At 37.9% G+C, this 19503-nt stretch overlaps 3 protein-coding genes across 9 annotated transcripts in view; all 3 read left to right on the plus strand.

Moving 5' to 3' along the window:
- The window catches only part of LOC128860143 (uncharacterized), a 52821-nt gene extending 45523 nt beyond the window's left edge, over nucleotides 1–7298 (plus strand). For 6 of the 7 annotated variants that reach the window (XM_054097422.1, XM_054097424.1, XM_054097423.1 and 3 more), the window contains exons 3-5: nucleotides 3942–4098; nucleotides 4171–4292; nucleotides 4364–7297. In XM_054097422.1, coding sequence (XP_053953397.1) covers nucleotides 3942–4098; nucleotides 4171–4292; nucleotides 4364–5374 — 1290 coding nt within the window. In that variant the 3' untranslated portion in view covers nucleotides 5375–7297. Of the gene's footprint in view, nucleotides 1–3941; nucleotides 4099–4170; nucleotides 4293–4363 lie in introns of all 7 variants that reach the window. The other variant, XM_054097419.1, reaches the window with a different exon arrangement.
- Nucleotides 7299–11292: 3994 nt separating this feature from the next.
- Nucleotides 11293–13410, plus strand: LOC128859717 (UDP-glucuronosyltransferase 2B1). The gene is made up of 5 exons (XM_054096749.1): nucleotides 11293–11489; nucleotides 11554–12078; nucleotides 12181–12623; nucleotides 12739–12851; nucleotides 12919–13410. The coding sequence occupies exons 1-5, from the start codon at nucleotides 11374–11376 to the stop codon at nucleotides 13366–13368; spliced, it is 1647 nt and encodes a 548-aa protein (XP_053952724.1). The 5' UTR covers nucleotides 11293–11373; the 3' UTR covers nucleotides 13369–13410.
- Nucleotides 13411–15399: 1989 nt separating this feature from the next.
- On the plus strand, nucleotides 15400–17648 carry LOC128861128 (cytochrome P450 302a1, mitochondrial). The gene is made up of 5 exons (XM_054099043.1): nucleotides 15400–15961; nucleotides 16052–16227; nucleotides 16293–16936; nucleotides 16994–17191; nucleotides 17300–17648. Exons 1-5 carry the CDS (start codon nucleotides 15570–15572, stop codon nucleotides 17453–17455), a joined length of 1566 nt encoding a protein of 521 aa, XP_053955018.1. The 5' UTR covers nucleotides 15400–15569; the 3' UTR covers nucleotides 17456–17648.
- The last annotated feature ends 1855 nt before the right edge of the window (nucleotides 17649–19503 follow it).

Genomic DNA, 19503 nt, shown 5'->3' on the forward strand with positions numbered 1-19503 from the left:
TTATATCAAAGGTTCGCTGAGCATTGTTTTGTTTGTTTGTTTGTCTGTTGAGAAAAAACATTCGTTACTTAGCAATGTACAAATAACCCAGCTAAAACTTGTCTGCTGTTGTAACAGAAAAAGCCTAATAATACGCGTACTAGTAAATTTCCTGTAAGTAACCAATTGATACGCTTTTATGAGGCTCAATAACTCAATAGTCACTAAGAAACCGGGTGAAAGTGAACATGAACAGGAAACTAAATTCCCATAAATCTAGTATTGGTCCTCTGGAAAACGAATTAATTGCTCATTCTTGAATTCGATTTCGATTCAGCCTAAAAATTAGCTTTACAGCAAAAAATTACTTTTTGAATTAAATATGAAAAAATTTGTGCATTTACTACTTATTCGGTTATTTTAATAGAAAGTGGGTCATTTGCAATAGAAGTCTTTAACAGAGAGATTTCGTGAGTTCATTTCAATCCTGTCGTAGTTTCTGAATTGGTGAAGGACTTACGTATGTACTTTGGTGCTCACAATTATTGTTAAAATTAAAAAAAAAAGTTGATTAAGTTCGTATCCAACTAAGGTTAACAAAAGCGGTTACCCATTTAAAAGTAATATCCATTCACTTTCAACTTCAACTGGCGACCACCTGAGATTTTTGAAGGAAGATGGCTTGCAAAGGGCTGCAGGAGAAGATAGTTTATTATATTGCAATGGTAGTACAGTTGCAGAAGTTATTGCACGCAAACTAATTATTGTAGAAAAAATATATTTGCTGATGGGTAGAGTTAAGCAAGACGGAGTAAGACCTACGGTACTTGCGTTTATTCGACGTTTTAGTTCGGACTTTGCTGATCTGTATATTCTAAAGTTGTTATATACGTCTCTGGTACGTTCGATGTTGGAATACGCCATCTTTATTTAGATACCATATTATGCTTGTCATATTAGTAGACTTGAACGTGTCCAGAAAGCCTTTGTGCGTTATGCTTTGCGTTCTTGAAATTTCACTGATTCAATTCCATCCTATAAAAGTCGGTGCTTGCTCATAAATCTAAAATCACTAGCTATTAGAAGGAATAATCTCTCTGTTACTTTCCTTTCCAATTTGATAAATGGAGTTATTGACTCCCCATCGCTACTCGAGAAAATCAATTTCAATATTCCTCAGCGAAGTTTACGGAATCATGATTTTTTCTCGTTAGGGATGGTAATGCTTCGATTTCGAGAATTCTGGGAGATTTTGATTCGCTTTCAAATCATACTGGCCTGGGTTTTTCTTCCACAAAGAAATGATACTTCAAAATAGTTCTAAATGAATTGTTGAACTAAGTTCTTAGTATTATCTAATAATCTTCCTCTGTAAATTATAAGAAATGCTTTTTTTTTTCTTTCACTCATTACAATTGAATCTAGTTAATTATAGTCTTCAAGTTTAATTTTACTTTGATTAATTTATTTAGCTTTAATCTGTTTTCATAGTATGTAAGAAATACTGTATTTTTTAGACTATTAAATAAATAAATAAATGAAAACATCATTTTCTTAGCGTTATAAAAGTAACAAAATCATATGAAGATCACAATACTTTTTATAACAGAAAAGAGTATTTTTACTTTTATTGTTGTTAGTGTTAATATTAATAAACCTCATATATTATTGTATATATAATTTTAAATTTATTCACCAAAATCGTAATTTAGTCCGAATGCATGAAATTCAAAAATCTAAATTGATCTGAATAACAACCGACAGTTTCCTTGTGAATTCGTTTCTTAGAACACCCAAACTCATTTCAGAAAAAAACAAATGCCGACAGAATAGTGAGAGTGAAGCACCAAGCACGTAAATAAAATTGACTCGGAAGTGAATTTCAGAACCAGACTGTAGAACAATTAAATTCGGTGTGGAAAACATTAGAAATTGGGTAACATATTTCTTAACACCTTCAAAAATTTCGATTTCACTGATTTTCATGTTTTTTTTTTACTTTTATAAATACGGATACTTTATTAAGACTGGCTGTTTTAGGCACAAAAAATTTAATACCAGTGTTGGTTTGAAAAGTTAGCGATTTTTTTTAATGAAAAGTAAAGGGTCTTTCAAAAGACGCACCAGATGCTGTTTTAAAATAAAATACGTTAACATTTAGATTCGTTCAGGTTTCACTGTTTTTATTTAAAATACGGCTTTTAACAATTATGTATATGTCAAACATGATATCATTTAAATGCCCACCATAAGCATGTCTATAGGCTGTCATTGTTCTACGACGACATAAAAGAAAGGTAACTGGGCGCCTCAAATCTCCTTTGAATTTAGATTTGTTCGAAAAATCTCCAAGGGAATATCCAATAATCAAAACATTGATAAGGACGTGTAACTTTATTAATACTTCTGGATCATTCTAAAGCTTTCGACACTGTTAATCTCGAACTTCTAGCCTTAAAACTAACAGCTTGCTTAACTTCTCATCGACAGCATTACATTTCATAAAATCATATCTCAGTGTATCCTCACTTACAAGAAGATTTTCGAACTTGAAGGCTACACTGAAGTGAAATTGAACAACACTGTTATAAAATTTGCTGACTGCCAGAAATCTATATTAGAAATATTTTTCAATAGAACTCTATCGTGGAGCAGCTAAATTTACAGTGCAACAGGCAAGGCCTACGGTATGTGTCATTCATTATGAGTTATTCAGCTTACCCCAATGAAAATTCAACTGATTTTAGCTAAAACATCTCTGCTACCAACCTCATTGTAAGGATGTGATGATGTGTGATAAACTTAATGCCCTCTACAACAACATCGCAGATTCGTGTATTGTGTAAAACGTCGCGTTCACCTCTCACTTTTTGCCTTAAAAATATTTTGATGATTCATTAAAAGTAAAATGTCAATGCTTTTTCACAAGGTCATTAACTCTAGTGCGCCCTAGTGAGCGAACGAATGCAATTCACTCGACGTCCCGATCACTTAACCTGCTTAGTATGAAAAATAGTTGCCTTGTATCTGAACGCCAGTCATTCGTTATTGCTGCTCGTAAAATCAACTCCTACATTATTTTGACCATTAATTGCTAATATGATCCCACCACCACTTTTCACAGGCTATCGTTACCGCTTGTCAAATATGTTTTGCTAAAACACCTTTATTTTTAATATTATATTTAAACTTTTAGAAATAAGCTCAAACACTGTAAAATAACTTGAGGTTGTGCGTTTCGTTAATAAATAAACAAATAAGTAAAAATAAATGGTGTAGAATTCAAATTTACTAGCAAGATACAATTTACTTCACCACAGCGCGTTTCAAACCGTTTTTGGAAAACTCTCATAATTTCGGTAATAGTTTTTCAGACGTTCTAAGTGCCCTTCTATGTGTCCATTGTGTTCTTGTGTGTCCGTGTAATTCTCTGTGACTACAGTTATTTTGGTTTAAAAATTAGGCAATAAATATATTCTCTCAGAGGAACAAACCTAGAAATTTATAGAAGAATGCGAAACTTACAGAAATTTGGCAAGTTCCAATAACAGTTTTTTGCCTTCATCTTTGAATTCAAAATTTTACAATAGAAAATATTAGAAATATTTACTTTCAAAGCTTTTTGGAACTAATTTAATGAAGGAACTTTACATAAGGTTTGAATGCTTACTTCGTCGATTTTCAATGAGACGGAATGAAAAGGATCACTGTATAATTCTACTGCCTAGTCTGCGCACTGAAAACGAATGTCCTCGCTACTTGACACACACTAATATCATTACGCTATATACACAGTTTTTTATTGCAGTTTGATTGTCTGACATTTCAGCCTACGACAGGGAGTTTTTATATTAGCACTTCTTATTCCATCATGATTTTCCAACTCTAGAAAAGAACTTTTGCTACTACCACTGAGCTGCTTTTTGCATTACAAATTTTAAATAACAAAAATTTCCTTTCAGATTTCTCTGATTGCTGTGGTAGAAAGCTCATGGGGTTCACCGGGCGATGGTCAGTATCACATACAAACAGATGAAGGACCGGAGCGCTATTTTCGTTTTCAAACGGACAATGGACAGTTCCGTAAGGAGCGACGTCTCCAAGACGGAACAGTTGTAGGTAAGCCTGTTCTGTGATATAATATATTTATGCTTCTGAGAACCAAACTAAAGGCATCACTTTCTCATTCAGGTACCGAGGCTTGGATAGACGCTGCTGGCTTTCTACGTCAAAAAGACTATATCGCTGATAAAGATGGTTATCGCATATTAAAGTCGAAGACAGTTTTTGTTGGCAATGGCAGACACATTGAGGTAATAATAATAGCTTGACTCCATGTTGCACATTATTAAAATATTCAAACTTTTGTTTTGCTATGTTCCAGGATGCCATTAAATCTGCAAAATCAGCTCCAGCCCAATCAGGCGTTCTTGTCAATGGCCGTTCTGGATATGCAAATAGTGTTAGCGATGTCGAAAAATCAAAGCAAAACCTTCATGCATACTCGCCCACGCCGTCTAAGATTAGTGCGCCGGTCGTTGTTCATGACCCGGCTTCAGAGGCTTACGATGGCAAATTGAATTATCTTTCCCCAGCCGATGCTGCCAATATTGAGCCCTCAGGTAATCTTGGTTTCGATCACTACCCTGATGAGCTACCACGACTACTGCAAGGTGGACAACGGAATGTTCAACTCCAAGCTTCCAATGGGCGTCAAGTTGAATCTTACGACACACCACCAACCAATTCAATCACGGAATATAATCCAGACTCATCACACGCACAAAGCACTAATACCGCCGCTGTGCCAAAAGTACCAACTCTGGAAATGCAACCACCCTTAATAAACAATGGTCGGGCTCGCCAACGGATACGGCCAATTGCCGTATATGATACAAAGCCCGCACCCATCTCGAGCAATGAAGAAGCTAGCGGTTACGAGTATTCTACTCCCACTCCATTTGCGCCAGCGACCACCGAAAGTGTACCCAGCACGAATGGATATTATTACCAACATTCTCCAACAGCACCTTCATATACAAACGCCGCAGCAAATCCTCTGGCGATCAATCAACTTGAAGGTGGACTGCTGCCACCATTGCCACCTCCGACAAGTCGTCGCCATCGTCCGCCAGCAGTCAACAGTGTTGGTGAGCCCGGCGAGTATGATGGTGTTGGAGTGACAGCCAATGGATTCCGTTACTTCTTACCACGCCAATACCATGAGGAAGAACGATTTGAAGGCGACAAACGAGCAGGCAGCTTTGGCTACGTAGATCCATTTGGTATTCGTCGAGTTGTATACTATAACGCATCGCCCGGACGGGGATTCGTGCATAGAAATAACAACCGGTACGTGGGCCTAGGAGCAGCCCCATACGATGCCGCTGTCTAATGTGAAAGAAAGTCGAACAATACCCTGCACTTGCTAAACAACTAAGTACCAAGCGAGCTCTCAAACCGCAAATCTACTTTTTAACACAACACCGACTTCGTCTGGCAGCGAACAAACCCAGGAACCAATTAGCCCAAAGCAGCAATCAACTAGCCAAAGAAGAGACATTGGAGTAATGGCTTAGCAACTTACAAATAGTAATTAGAATTATAATTAGTTGAAGGCAAATGCGCCGGAGAATTGCCAGAGATACAAAAACGATGGAGATTGGAGACGAATTCGGCCAATTATTGCCTGCATTTGAGGGGTATACAGGAATGTACGATGCATTGTTCGCATTTTGAGCATATGTAAATGTATCTGTATGAGTATGTGTAAATTATGCGTATGTGTCTGTGTTAGTTTGATTTAATTAAAAAATAATTATTACGTAACAAAATGCAACGGCTCTGAGCTGTGTAACTGAGTAAGATGGCGCCGAACGAACGAGCTTAAGTAGCTAACAAAATCACTTTCATGTATTAATCTTGCCATATTAACAAAAACAAAGATAAAAACAAAGCAAATAACATATGTATGTATTTAAGAAATATAAGTATATGCATAAAAATCATATTAAAAAATATTTAAAATGTATTAATAAAATAATTACACCTAGCAGATAGAGCAATTAAATTACGAATCGAAGCTTAGCTGAAATATTTTAAACTCTTACATTGTAGTTGTAAACTAATCGTAATATGTAATTAATTTATATTTTTATTTATATGTATATATTAAATGTATAACTTCGTGCGTATTAACCTGAGGATGCTGTTGATTGACGACGTTAGAAAATCGAGTGACAGTATGCAATTGCGTATTTTCGGAAAATATTAAAAAAATATCGAGTAAACATTTTCTCCACTCACTTCCTGGCCAATAGATGTTTATTGTAATTTAGCCATTAGCTTCACTCAATTAATAAACTAATAAACTATGAATTATTTGTATGTATGCACACGCATATGTGTGCATGTGATGTAATAGACAACCGTTGCCGGGAAACATCGATTATGTCGAGAAAATGTTGGAAGTTCAATGCTATAATAAATATTGTGTAATTAAACATAGTAAAGTTGCGTTTTTTCTTGCTTTTCTTTGTTTGTTTACTTGCTAAAAACTATAATAAGGTAAAACTAATCTATAATGTTTTTGGTATATCGCTGAATTTAAATTTTCCGAGTTCTCAAGAAAAGTAAGTTCACTAAAAATACCACCTTGGCCAAAAAGTCCCCGGAATAATCAGCAAGGGACGCTCTAAGTCAACTGAATTGAGTTCTGTGTTGTGTTGTTAGGCTGCTACATCTGTGACTAACATTCCTAACAATTTTGTCACCATTGTTTGGCATTTGTAAAGGTTACGTCATGTTGAGTAAATCGGAACCTCTAAGTTGACTGTCACGATGAGAAATTAGGTCCTCAATCTGGAGCTAACCCGAACAGGTTTTGAAACTCCCCTGCAGCCAAATGGAAAGGATTTCCCACATCCCGGAGCAAACGTCGATCAACAGATTGAGGGCTCACGACCTTGTCCCCAATCGATAAATTATAAGCCAAAAAATGTAAAAATATTGGTTAAGGAAAGATAATAATTCGAATATTGTTAAGATATGTTAGTGAATCACACTACAGACAGATAAGAACGATGGGAGATATTAAATTGATTCTGGTTTTACCACATTCATGCCATTACCTCTGTATACTTATAGATCGGCACATCATTCAAATGGCTGCCTAGGCTTCGCGGCCAGTGCCCAATTTTTGATGACTCAGTTCCATACGTTCGACTTTGTTTAAAGAAAAAAATTGAGGCTCTCAAGTCGCATAACCGCGGCGGCCAATTAAGGGGGAACACCACTGTGAACGCGTGAAAATTAAGTGATTTTCATGAATTTTTTTTTTATAAGTAGGGATGATTATTTGAGAATCGGACAAATTATAATTTATTTAGCATATATTCAACTATACTGAGACAAATTTTTATTAAAAAATATTAAAAATTACAATTATTATTAATATTAATGCAATGACGTCATAAAAAACTGATGCCCCTTGGTGGGCACGATACAGCGGTGAAAAATCATCTGAAAGCAAAAAAATTCTTAATGTATACATCAATGGGTATCGTCGGTTTTTGTTTTGAGAAAATGGTGCAGGTTTGAAGAATTAATTTGCGTTTTTACCCTTTTGTTCTGTTTTCGAAAAAGGGTTGAAAAAATATAAATTTTTGGAGCTATTAAAAACAGTTATGTACGACTGTAGCCAATACATATACAAAAATTACAAAAAAAATTTAAATCGGTTCATAAGTCTTCGAGAAATCGAAGCCACCATGTTCAGAAAAGTCGTTTTGAGAAAAACGAGTTTAAAGTATTCATTGGCGGCGCTCAGTGAGAGCGATCAGTATTAAGTAGCGATAATTGAAATTATTTGTAAAGTATAACTTCATCAATTTTCAAGATTTTAAGTTAAAATTTTTTTTTACATATTTTTGAATATATCTACTTTACAAAAATGCAAAAAAAAAAAACGTTTTTTTTTTTAAATCACAGTGGCGTTCCCCTTTAATGTGTCGAACGCATACTCCGAAAAAATAGAAAATAACTTATCACAAATTTTATTTCAATATTCAAATGTATGGCAGGTATCAACACACGCATCTTAACTTTATTCAAGGTTTTAGATTGTGAATCGTTTGTGCATGCAGTGATATGGTGTTTGTCTTTGCTAAACTCCATTTGCCTTTGCGGCTGGGTGCGAATGCTGACGTAGAAGATCGCATAACCTGCAAGCGCTAGCACAAGCGTAAGTGAACCGATAAATAAATTTGTATTTTTTTGAATGACATTTGAATTGCGCATATTTCAACGCAAAAATATTTGAATAAAAGTTTGAAGATGAAAACAAACCGGTCGCTGTTTTCCTTCTCCAGTCGACACAAGCTTTAGCCCAAAAATATTTTAAGCTATCTATTTTTTTCTCAATTACGAAATGTACCAAAAACAAAATTATTTGTAAAAAATGTTTACCTATCGATGTAAAGGCAAAGATAGATTCAGCCCAATTACATAATATTTTTAAATGGATTTGCCATATAATTTTAAAGAAAAATATAATTTTAGTATATATATATTATATATAATTGGCGCGTATACCCTTTTTGGGTGTTTGGCCGAGCTCCTCCTCCTATTTGTGGTGTGCGTCTTAATGTTGTTCTACAAAAGGAGGGACCTACAGTTTCAAGACGACTCCGAACGGCAGATATTTTTTATGAGGAACTTTTTCATGGCAGAAATACACTCGGAGGTTTGCCGTTGCTTGCCGAGGGGCGACCGCTTTAGAAAAAACTTTTTGAAGTGAAACTTCGGGGGCCCCAAGGCAGATTGCAAATAGGCGAGTGAAACGGTAAGTTCGGAGCGTTACCGAAATCCGTCAAATGGGCGGGGCCAAGGAGAAGCTGCTCCTTCCCACTCTCGCCTATTCGCTCTCTCTGTCGCTCTCTCGCATCGCAAGCGCTGAACGATGTGAGGGAGCCACCGAGACACGCCGTCTCTCCCCTTCTCTCTCGAATGCCTTTCTTTCTCTCCCGTTTGCTCTATAGCAGTGCTGTCCAAAATGAAAAATGTGAGTGTATAAGTGAGAACGAGAGAATGGGAGCAGCCCAGTGGGAAATTTAAACCAAAATAAATAAATATTGGATTGGAGTAGAAAATTTTTGTGGGAGGAATCGAAACGCCTTTTGATATTACATTTATAGCTTCCTTTGAACGACTTGTAACATAAAAGGCATTGCAAGTCGCCAAAGGCACTTTCTAGCATAAAAAAGTTCTCACAGGGCATTGTATTGCATACATTAAGCGTCGCGGATAAACGTGTTGCTTATTCGGTGCTGGTTTGCTAACGACTGAACGATGGAGAGTAAGAGTACGTGTCATCAATTGATGTATGGGATGGACAGCACTGCTCTATAGCAAACTACCCACGCCGTGCATCAGCCGATCAGTAAGTGTGAAGCGAGGTTAGGATATTGCGTTGACCTGTGATTCGCACTGAACGAAGCGATATTCTTAATAGTTTTTAACAATATCGCTAAATCGAAGGAATATACGTATTACTACTATTGATTATTAGTATATTAGGAAATAACCATTGTGAGAGTGATCCTGAAAATTTTGCGATGTCATGTGAATAATTTGTGAATACAATCGATGTATATACTAGAAATGTGTTGAAAAGGTGCCTATGATTCCATTGTAATTATAACTATATTTTATCAATGTATAATAAAAAATTTATGAGTAATATTTACGCTTTTCTGAAAAAAAGAAATTAAAACCTGAATTTAACACGAGAGAGATCTAAACCGGGGCTCCCATGCATGGAACAACCAACTTAGAAGTTTCACTTCTACCGTGCGTGAGTCTGACAGACCCTAGACTTTTTGTTTTCTTAATTTTGGTGCTTCACCGAGATTAGAACCAACGTTCTCTCTCTGAATTCCGAATGGTAGTTACGCACCAACCCATTCGGCTACGGCGGCGGCGTAGGAAATCGCAGAAAATAATTTCAAATCTTCAGCATTTAGAAGAAAATTGGCGAACGAAAAAGAGGTCCAAAACGAAATACTGTCTTGTGACAACCCTGAATATAGAATGAATTCACCCTCAATCATTGACACACTTCGTCTATCAGATACATAATATTTTCACCATTGAAAGAAAATAAATTGAAAACCAAGCGAGGCTAATTTACGTATTAGAATTTAGGAAAACTCTATCAAATGTTTTAGAAAAGTCCGTGTAAACCCAAGGCCAATAGAATACAAGGTTGCGTCTTCCGAATTCGCAGTGTCATCAGAGCTCATGAATAAACGAACAAAAGGAATGGAAAATTATTTGTTTATTAAGAGGAAGAGTAGGCAAAAGCAATAGAAACTACCAAACACAAGAAGTTATACAAAGGCGTCATCCGTATAAAAACACAAAAACACTGCATTTGTGCTTTCACAATTGGAGATGTGTGTCACATTGTTTTCATTAGTTTGTTTAGTTAAAATATAAATCTATATTGCCAAGCCGTTCATATTCATAAACATGTAATTTCTTCTCTTTTTGTTAGTTTCTTTTCTTTGTTTTGCATTGGCAAGGGACCTGACGGCAGACTCGAAAAATAAAGTAACTGTTATGGGAAGGCGCCACCATCAGTACTGAATTCGACTTGGTATAAATACAGTCGACTTGAAAACCTTCGGGAAAAGTTGAAAAACAATATACACCCTGGGTTGGAAACTGTAGACCCAAAACTGATTGCCGCATTACCCATTTTTTAAAAATTTTGCATTCATCTTTTATCATTTTTATAACATTTTGGATAAATTTGCTTCATTTATATAATTTTTTTTAAGTTACCGTTATATGGATGGTTGCTGTGAATATTGACCGATTTAAAGCACACACTCTGTCACTAATCGCACGATATGATTATAGAAGAGGTTTGTAATTGACGAAGTTTTACTAGTTCTGAACAAAAATTTGTGTTACCAGTTGAGTTTTTTCTTACGGGGAACATAACTGATCAGGTTTATTACTTATGACTTGTATTCATACGTTTCTTAAGCCAAATTTGCTTTCCCTATCCGACTTTTCATTTCATTGTCACATTCTTTCTTAATAACTTCGTTACTTCAGCAATGCAATCTCTCTCTCTCTCTCTCCCTCTTTTATAGTTGTATTCAACAACAGCCCGTCTTCTTATCAGCACAGACTTATTCAACTGTCCATAAATAGATAGGATATGTTCTCTTTACCATTCTCCACTTTCGCCTTATATACACAACGGTGTTTCTGCATTTTCATGCCGGTCTATGGAGCAGCGCCACTCATAAACAGTTCAGTTGTTAGCCAGGTCCCACAAAGTGCATATTTAGCAGACGATTACGCGCATCAAATGTACTTGCAATGAAATCCACAAATATATTCGTCATAGTGGTGACGCTCTGCCATTTACTTATTCCCGCAAATACTGCGAATATACTTAGTTTAGTCGAGGTGTTAACGCCGGAGCAACAACTTTGGTACTTAAAATGGAGCACGCAATGCATGGCAGCTATACTATAATATTGCACTATTTTTTACTAGGCATGATGCGGTCTACAGAGGACTTCTAAGTAGAGGCCATAAACTTACGGTAGTAAGTGGCAGCAGGTTGACCTCAAAACCTCCAGGGGTTGCACAAATTCACTTGGAGGATGTGAAGGCAGTATTAGACACCAATAAGCCGCCCAAACTCTTTACGAATCCATGGCTGAGTCCCTTTGAGCGAGTTATTCACTGGTGCGACAGGCAAATGAAAATCTGCAAAGCTGTTCTTTCCTCAAGCGGGCTTCAGGAGTTGATCGAGCTATCTAGGCAGGCGGAGCCCTTTGATTTGATCATCTATGATGCAACATATGGACCATCGTGTTTACTAGCATTGGCGCAGCTTTTCGAGAATATACCGATCGTGGCAGTGAGTACTTCGTACATCACACCAGATCTGCTAAAAGTTGCCCGTGGCACGCATATACAACCTGCCACAGTACCACATTTCACCACCGTCCACAACGAGCACATGAACTTTTTAGAGCGTCTGCACAACACTATTGTATATGCAATGGCCAGCTTGTGAGTTAGAGTAGTACATGCCCACATACATATTTTCATGCCCACATGCGCAAATAGGCTTTGGACCTGACATATTGTTCTCACTATCTTTCGTTCTTATAGCTTTCGTCAATTCACCGTGGAAAGCGTTCACGAGGCATTGTTGGCCAAAAGCGAGGAGTTGCAGGAAGCGCATATGAAGTTGGGAAAAATAATTGATCGCATTAAGGTGGTGCTTGTCAACAGTCATCCGGCAACCGACTACGTACATGCGTTGCCGGCAAATGTAATCGAAGTAGGTGGGTTGCAGTTTGATAATGTGAATCGCCCATTATCAGTCGAAATGCAAGGGTTCATTGACAACTCAGAGGGTGTCTTTATTATAACGCTTGGCAGCCAAGGAAACATAAACGAGCTAAAGCACGACGTCATCGAAGTTATATTGAATACAATCGATAGTTTACCCGAGTATGATTTCATATGGGGGGTGGATAAGCTTCCAATACCCACTGAAAGCAGACCGAATCTTTTTGTGGGTAAATGGTTGAAGAAAAGTAATATATTCGGTAAGTAAGTGCACTTGATTATTACAATTTTCGTCTTCAACTCTAGCTCTCTTCTCATAAGAAATATGTATGTATTAAATATTATTAAATAATGAGTACCAAATTTCCGACGTAGCGCAACGTAAGGTGAAAGGTTTCATAAGTGGAGGCAGTCATATGGATGTCCAATCAGCTGTCTATTATGGAGTGCCTATTATTGGAATACCTGGTGAATTATATCAGCCAAATGTAATATCCATTTTTAGTTAGCTAATTTTAAAGTTTTTAAATTTGTATGATATTTTCTTGAATGTAGGCTGCTCAACGTGCGCAGGCTTTGGGTTTCGGAATAAGAGTGGATCTTAGTTCAGACCCTCAAAAGCTTTATAGCGCCATCAATACTATATACTTGGAGCCGACGTTTAAAGAGAATGCAAAATCCCGGCAAGCTGCTTTTCGTAATCGGCCTCGTGATCCTCTGGATGAAGCAATGTGGTGGATTGAGTACGTCTTGTCGCACCCTGTTGAGAGTGACTATCTCTTCTCTAGGGCATCAGCCGATACAAGCTTCTTTGTGATTCATTCCCTGGACGCTATATCAGTGTTAGTTTTTATGTTGGCAATGTTCTTTGTTAATTGCTATTTTGTGTTGAAGCATCTAATTGAATATTGGAATACCAAGGGGCAGCATGAAATCGAAGCGAAAAGCGAAATTTCAAAGCGAAAATTGAAAAAGTCAAATAGTAATAAGAAGAAAAGTCAGTGAAATCGGAGTATTCCATAGAATAAATGCATTTTCAAACTTAAAGATGTATTGTTTTTAAATTTCTAAGTGGGATCCTAGCTCGACCTCTTGCTTTCGAGTTTCCGTTTAACTTTCGAGCCTATAATATACATATAATATTTCATTGAACTTGAAAAATAATTTTAATTAAAACGTGTTGTGCAGTGGACCTTTCGAAGAAGTTATTTATGTATATAATTTATTTTAGTAAAATTACTGTATTTTTATTTATTACTCATTTATTTCTTATTAGATTAGAATATAATTATGAATAATTGTACGAGTATTACATTACGAAAGGCCCTACTAGATAAGGCTATCGGCCTACAAAAAATTGCACTAATATTGTTACTTCCCTAAAGAGTAAGGCTCATTTACCACGGCCGACAACAATCCAAACCGAAAAGTAGATTTTTAAAATTTTAAAACAATTTCGAGTTTGACTATAAAAGATGCAATATTTCTAACCATACCACCACAATTTGGAAAGGCCTCAAAGAGGCATTCGAGGTTGGCCATTGCCTGCCTAGGAACAACCGCTGTTAGTAAAAGCTTTTTCAATCATTAGGTGTTTCATGCACGAAGATTCGAGCCTGTGTACTCCCGAATGGTAGTCACGCACCAACTTACTCGGGCTGCTCATACACGCTTTTTATTCAATTTCCCCTAAATTATATGCAGGATGAATGGGTATGATGGTGAAATTTAGATATAATATTGGTGGATGATTTATTTCACTTGAGAACCAACATTCACACCAGCCACAATTACATACTCAAACTCCCACGAACAATCATTTGGCTAACTACTTAGTCCCACTTTGAGCCGAGTAGAATTGAATGGCTAAGCCCTTGCTGGTCGAACATAAATCATAGTTTATATGCTAGTAGCAGTTCTTATTGTGCGGTAGATTCAGGAAACAAGCTGTTGCGATTGGAAGTCAAGAGACGGAGGGGGCTCCCTTTAGATTAGTGCGTCTAACGCAAAAAGTTGGTTAGTGTCTTACTATGGAGTTTATCTTACTACAGCATCCGAAACGTAATTGTGCCAAATAACATTGGTCTCTCGAGGCGTTCTATTGAAAGTGATATCAGTAACTTCGTGTTATTTAACGTCGGAATTGGTGTACCATCGATTTTGACTTCCAGTAATAAAGTAATGGTAGACTTTTATCCGTTATCGTAAACGGTTTTTGGATGAGAAGACCTTTACTAAACGAAATTTTTGAATAAATGACCACTTGGTTGAGAAATAGCGGGTTAAAATGTTGCATAAACATACACGCCTTGAAATTTTATTATAGGCTATTGAAGACATTTAGCAACACTTCAATAAAGATAAAAAATTAATAATTGGCGCTATCACCCTTTTTGGGTGTTTGGCCAAGCTCATCCTTCAATTTGTGGCACGCGTCACGATGTCGTTCCACAAATGGAGGGACCTACTCGGAGGTTCGCCATTGCCTGCCGAGGGGGACCGTTATTCAATGCTCTACCACTTCAATACTCTAGATAAAAAATATGTGGCGTTAAAACAGCAGGTGCTTCATTATTCCACAGCTCCTCCTCTTTCCCAATTGGTAGTACCACAGTGATGTATATTATTTGTGTAAGGAGCTTTATAATAAAGGAATTTTACATATTTTACAATATTTTTCTATTAGATATACAAAATTCTTGGGTTTTTTCGGTTCTCATTAATTTTTCAACAAAATAAAAACAAACTCTGTGTGTGCACTCGTAGTTCTACATTCATTCATACATAATCATTTAGCCAGCTGTCACAGTTGTTTACTAAAGTGGATGTTAAGCTCAGCCTAAGCAGACACTGAGCTACGCAAATATTTAATAGAGGCTTATTGTGGAAACTGAAGTTGTCCAATCTCTCTCTCACTCTCACACTCCCTCTCTGTATTTTATATTTTTCTGATTTGTAAATTCTTTTGTTTCCCAAGCAATTCTGCTTAGTTTGTATTACCTTTGTCAGCGCAGACTATTTTATATTCACTCAAATGTATGTACACCAAAATATTCTGCTTAGAAGTAAAAAATGAAAAGTGACCTGTGCTTCGATGTTTTCGATAGCCAAAAATCATATGCTGTGGTTCGTTGAGGAGTTAAATTGTCTTGATCGGCGGCGAGCTGTGACTTACAGTTGATTTGGTAGCGTATCTCCATGAAAGCATGGCTGCAATTATAAACAACACATTGAAGAAGAGATGTTTCTCGTTAGCTACAGATCGCCCTGATGCAAATGTGTTTGCAAAGCCTTTTAAGGATATACCCGGTCCGCGCGGTCCCTTCGGCCTTGGCATTCTGTACCAATACTTGCCGCTAATCGGCCGGTATTCGTGGCTGAAACTGCACAAGGCGGGACGGGACAAGTATGAACGGTACGGCCCGATTGTGCGCGAAACAGTGATTCCGGGTGAAGACATTGTCTGGCTGTATGACCCAAATGATATTGCAACGTTGCTCAACGAAAGGGATTTTCCACAACGGCGCAGTCATCTGGCATTGGAGAAGTATCGCAAAGATCGTCCGCACATTTACCGATCGGCGGGGTTACTGCCGACGTTAGTATAAACACAAACACATACATACATACATATATGCATAAATGCATACTTCACTGAACCATCACTTGCTATTACTTTTTGTTACAGCAACGGAGCGGAATGGTGGCATCTTCGCTCGGAATTGCAAAAGGAAATCAGTGCACCAAAGAGCGTGCGCAGCTTCCTTACTGATTTGGACTTGGTAACACAAGAGTTTCTTGAACATCTTCCGTTGCATCGCAGCTTTGATATTCTACCAAAATTAGCTCGCTTAAATGTGGAACGTAAGTCAGTTTGTTTGTGCAATAAGCCCTTGATTACTTCCCATTGAGCGCCTGTTTTAACGCAGTTACTTGCCTGATGACTTTCGACGAGCGCCTCAATGCCTTCTCACCCGACGAACAGTTGCCCACCTCTCGGTCAACCAAGCTAATGCGAGCTGCAGAAACGACAAACAGCAGCATCTTGCCCACCGATCAAGGGCTGCCATTATGGCGCTACTTTGAAACGCCCACCTATCGGCGACTGCGCAAAGCACAGGAGTATATGGAGAGCGTGGCCATCGATTTGGTGTCACAAAAGCTGGCGTACTTCAAAGAGAGTAAGACCAGTGATAGTAGCAATCAAGATGGCACCATGTTGCGCAGTTCGCTAATTGAAGAATATCTAAAGAATCCCAACCTGGACTTATGCGATGTCGTCGGTATGGCAGCGGACTTGCTACTAGCCGGCATTGACACTACCTCATATACCACCGCTTTCGCAGTGTATCATATCGCCCAAAACGCTGAAGTACAGCAGAAACTTAAGGAGGAGGCCTGCCGTGTGCTGCACTCGCGAAAAACACTCTTGACGCCAGAAGCGTTGCGCGCGGAAGTGCCATATGCCCGAGCGGTACTAAAAGAGGTATTCCGCTTAAATCCAATTTCAGTGGGTGTGGGGCGCATACTCAATAAAGATCTGGTGCTGAGCGGATATCATGTGCCCAAAGGAGTAAGAATTTGTGTAAAACAATGACAGTTCAAATACTTTACTCTCCCTTGATTCTAGACAGTCGTGGTAACGCAAAACATGATTGCCTGTCGATTGGAGAAGTACTTTGCGGAACCATTGCAGTTCAAACCAGAGCGCTGGCTGCACCGCAAGCAAGCAGTTCATCCCTACTTGGTGCTGCCCTTCGGTCACGGCATGCGCGCTTGCATCGCGCGTCGCATGGCAGAACAGAACATCATCGTTTTTCTGTTACGCGTAAGTACTGAGATAAGTTTAAAAATCATGTATTTTAACATCAATCTGCATATTCGTATTATTCGATTTTAATTTGAATACGATTTGAATACCGTGGACGATACATAGATGATGCGAAATTTCGAAGTTACTTGGACGGGCGGTGAAGCAAAGGTGGGTGTGCGCACACTGCTCATCAACAAGCCCAGCAGGCCGGTTAGCATTCAACTGAAATTGAGGGAGGAAATGGATCAACGGAAACCGATGAGTGATTCAGTTAAGTGATGTGCATACATATTTAGATATAAGTTCGTATTTTAGATTTTTGGGTGAAATGAAATGCCAGTTCATATAACAAAGAAACTGTTTACTGTTTATACATATGTATATGTGTTATGTGACTTAAAATATTCACGCGTATATATATGTATGTATAGTAGTACTTAAAAATGTAAATAAAATTTGTTTGGGAGTCTCATTTTGATCGATTTATATGCAAAATCGCTCGGGCCACTGGCTGGTCGACGATAAGTTCCTAAAGTGCCAACATAGCACAAACGCACATCTAAATAGAATGAAATTTTATATGCAGCTTATTTGGATACCACCCACAGAGTTGGACACTTAATCCGTTGTATTGCAGGAGTGTGGGCCCATGTGAACCTGAAAGTTTAATAAAGAATTTCCATTGTTGGTATATTGTTTTAGAAAAAAATGGATTACAATTTAATTACGCACCAGCTTTAATTTTAACTTTGTGACTGTTTGCCAGCTATTTTCTTTAATAAATATGGGTATGAAATAAAAATATTTTACTGTCTTCATGTCTTATATTGTGGAATAGCATCAATGCGCACGCCCAAATAGGAGGAGCTGGGCCAAACACCCAAAAAGGTTTCACGAGCGTAATATGATTTTAAGGGAAATACTTTGCATATTTTATTAGAGTTAGAGTTTGGATGTACGACGAAGCATACTTTCTCTGCGCTTAAACGACCAAGTGGAGGATGGCTTGGCCTCAGTTCGTATTTATACTCGTAATTGGCGATGCTTGGCCATAAACCTTTAAGCGGGCACTGCGTCTATCCAGAAGAAGAAGAAGAAGCGAAATTTGCCTTAGAACCTAGAAACTATTTTGAGTATAAAACTTAAAAATGCTAGCAGTTAGCGGCTGTTCCTCTCTTGAACCTTACGGGAATTATTATATATGTATGTAGTAAAAAACGCATCACCCGGAAATATTATACTTACATACAGTTTGTCAAGGAAGTTTTTTAATATCTACTAATCTAGCGAAATTCTTCGAAAATTTAAATTTGAAAAATGCTAGCCAAGAATCACCGAGAATTGGTAGCTCTTAAAATACTCAGGCTAGAAATCTCATTGTATTCAAAGCTCTGAAAAAAAGGGTAGATAGTCAAGGAGGAAAGTAGATAAGTAGGAGAAAGAAAGAGATAGGATAGAATAAAGACAGTGATAATTGTGCAGTTTATTTGGTAAATGTGAAAATATCCTCCAGTTTTAGGGAACGAATATTACTAATTCTCACGACATCGGAGCAAAAAATTCGCAGCCTTGCTCTAATAAAGGCAGGGCAGGCAGAGGAGATGCTCAGTGTTATCCGCCTCCTCTAAGCAAAACAGGCAAATCGGGTCCTCAATGATTCCAATGGTGATCATATCCTGACTCCGCGAGTTTTGTCTTGTAATAATACCGACCATCAACTGGACTTATAATATTTCACTTTTCCAGTGCTTGCCTTTTCCGTAGCTGTCTCCACACTCTATTCGGTCGATTGTTGTAATTCAGTATAATTTTACTCTCATCGCAAAATATCACCCGGTAGCTATTTGGCTGAAGTAAGTACATTCTAGCGAAAGATAATTTCTTTTTAATGTCGAAATCTGCGTGCTACTTTTCGCAGCAAAATACATTCGACGGTCAGATATTTTCCCTGGTCTTCCACAAGCAGATTTTGTCTCTCGCCTATTTTCATTTTTCGTAAGACTAGTTTGCCGGGGCGGGCGGAGGAGGATCTACTGGTATCGTCCGGGGTTAATAGAGGCTGCCCCCAAGGTGGTGTGCTGTCTCCATTGTTCTGGTGCATGGTGATCGATCCTCTACTCACCACCTTAAATGATGCTGGAGTCTACACGCAAGCATATGCGGACGTCGTTGATGTCTGATAACGGGCCCTTCGCTCATGAACATCTGCAGAAAAGTACAGAAAACTCTGGATATGATTGACACTTGGTGGTGTGCTCATGGGCTGTCGGCAAACCCCATCAAAACTGGTATTGCCCTCTTTGCCAGAAGGAGGGAGCTTGATGGAT

The sequence above is a fragment of the Anastrepha ludens genome, chromosome 4 (genome assembly GCF_028408465.1).
Source record: "Anastrepha ludens isolate Willacy chromosome 4, idAnaLude1.1, whole genome shotgun sequence".
In the NCBI taxonomy this organism is placed as follows: Eukaryota; Metazoa; Arthropoda; class Insecta; order Diptera; family Tephritidae; genus Anastrepha; species Anastrepha ludens.

Coding starts and splice junctions, on each gene's coding strand:
- LOC128861128 (XM_054099043.1), top strand. CDS start 15,570: ATGGCTGCAATTATAAACAACACATTGAAGAAGAGATGTTTCTCGTTA. Junction 16,228..16,292: donor AGCTCGCTTAAATGTGGAAC/GTAAGTCAGTTT, acceptor GTTTTAACGCAG/TTACTTGCCTGATGACTTTC. Junction 16,937..16,993: donor GATATCATGTGCCCAAAGGA/GTAAGAATTTGT, acceptor CCTTGATTCTAG/ACAGTCGTGGTAACGCAAAA.
- LOC128859717 (XM_054096749.1), top strand. CDS start 11,374: ATGAAATCCACAAATATATTCGTCATAGTGGTGACGCTCTGCCATTTA. Junction 12,079..12,180: donor GTATATGCAATGGCCAGCTT/GTGAGTTAGAGT, acceptor TCGTTCTTATAG/CTTTCGTCAATTCACCGTGG. Junction 12,624..12,738: donor GAAGAAAAGTAATATATTCG/GTAAGTAAGTGC, acceptor TTTCCGACGTAG/CGCAACGTAAGGTGAAAGGT.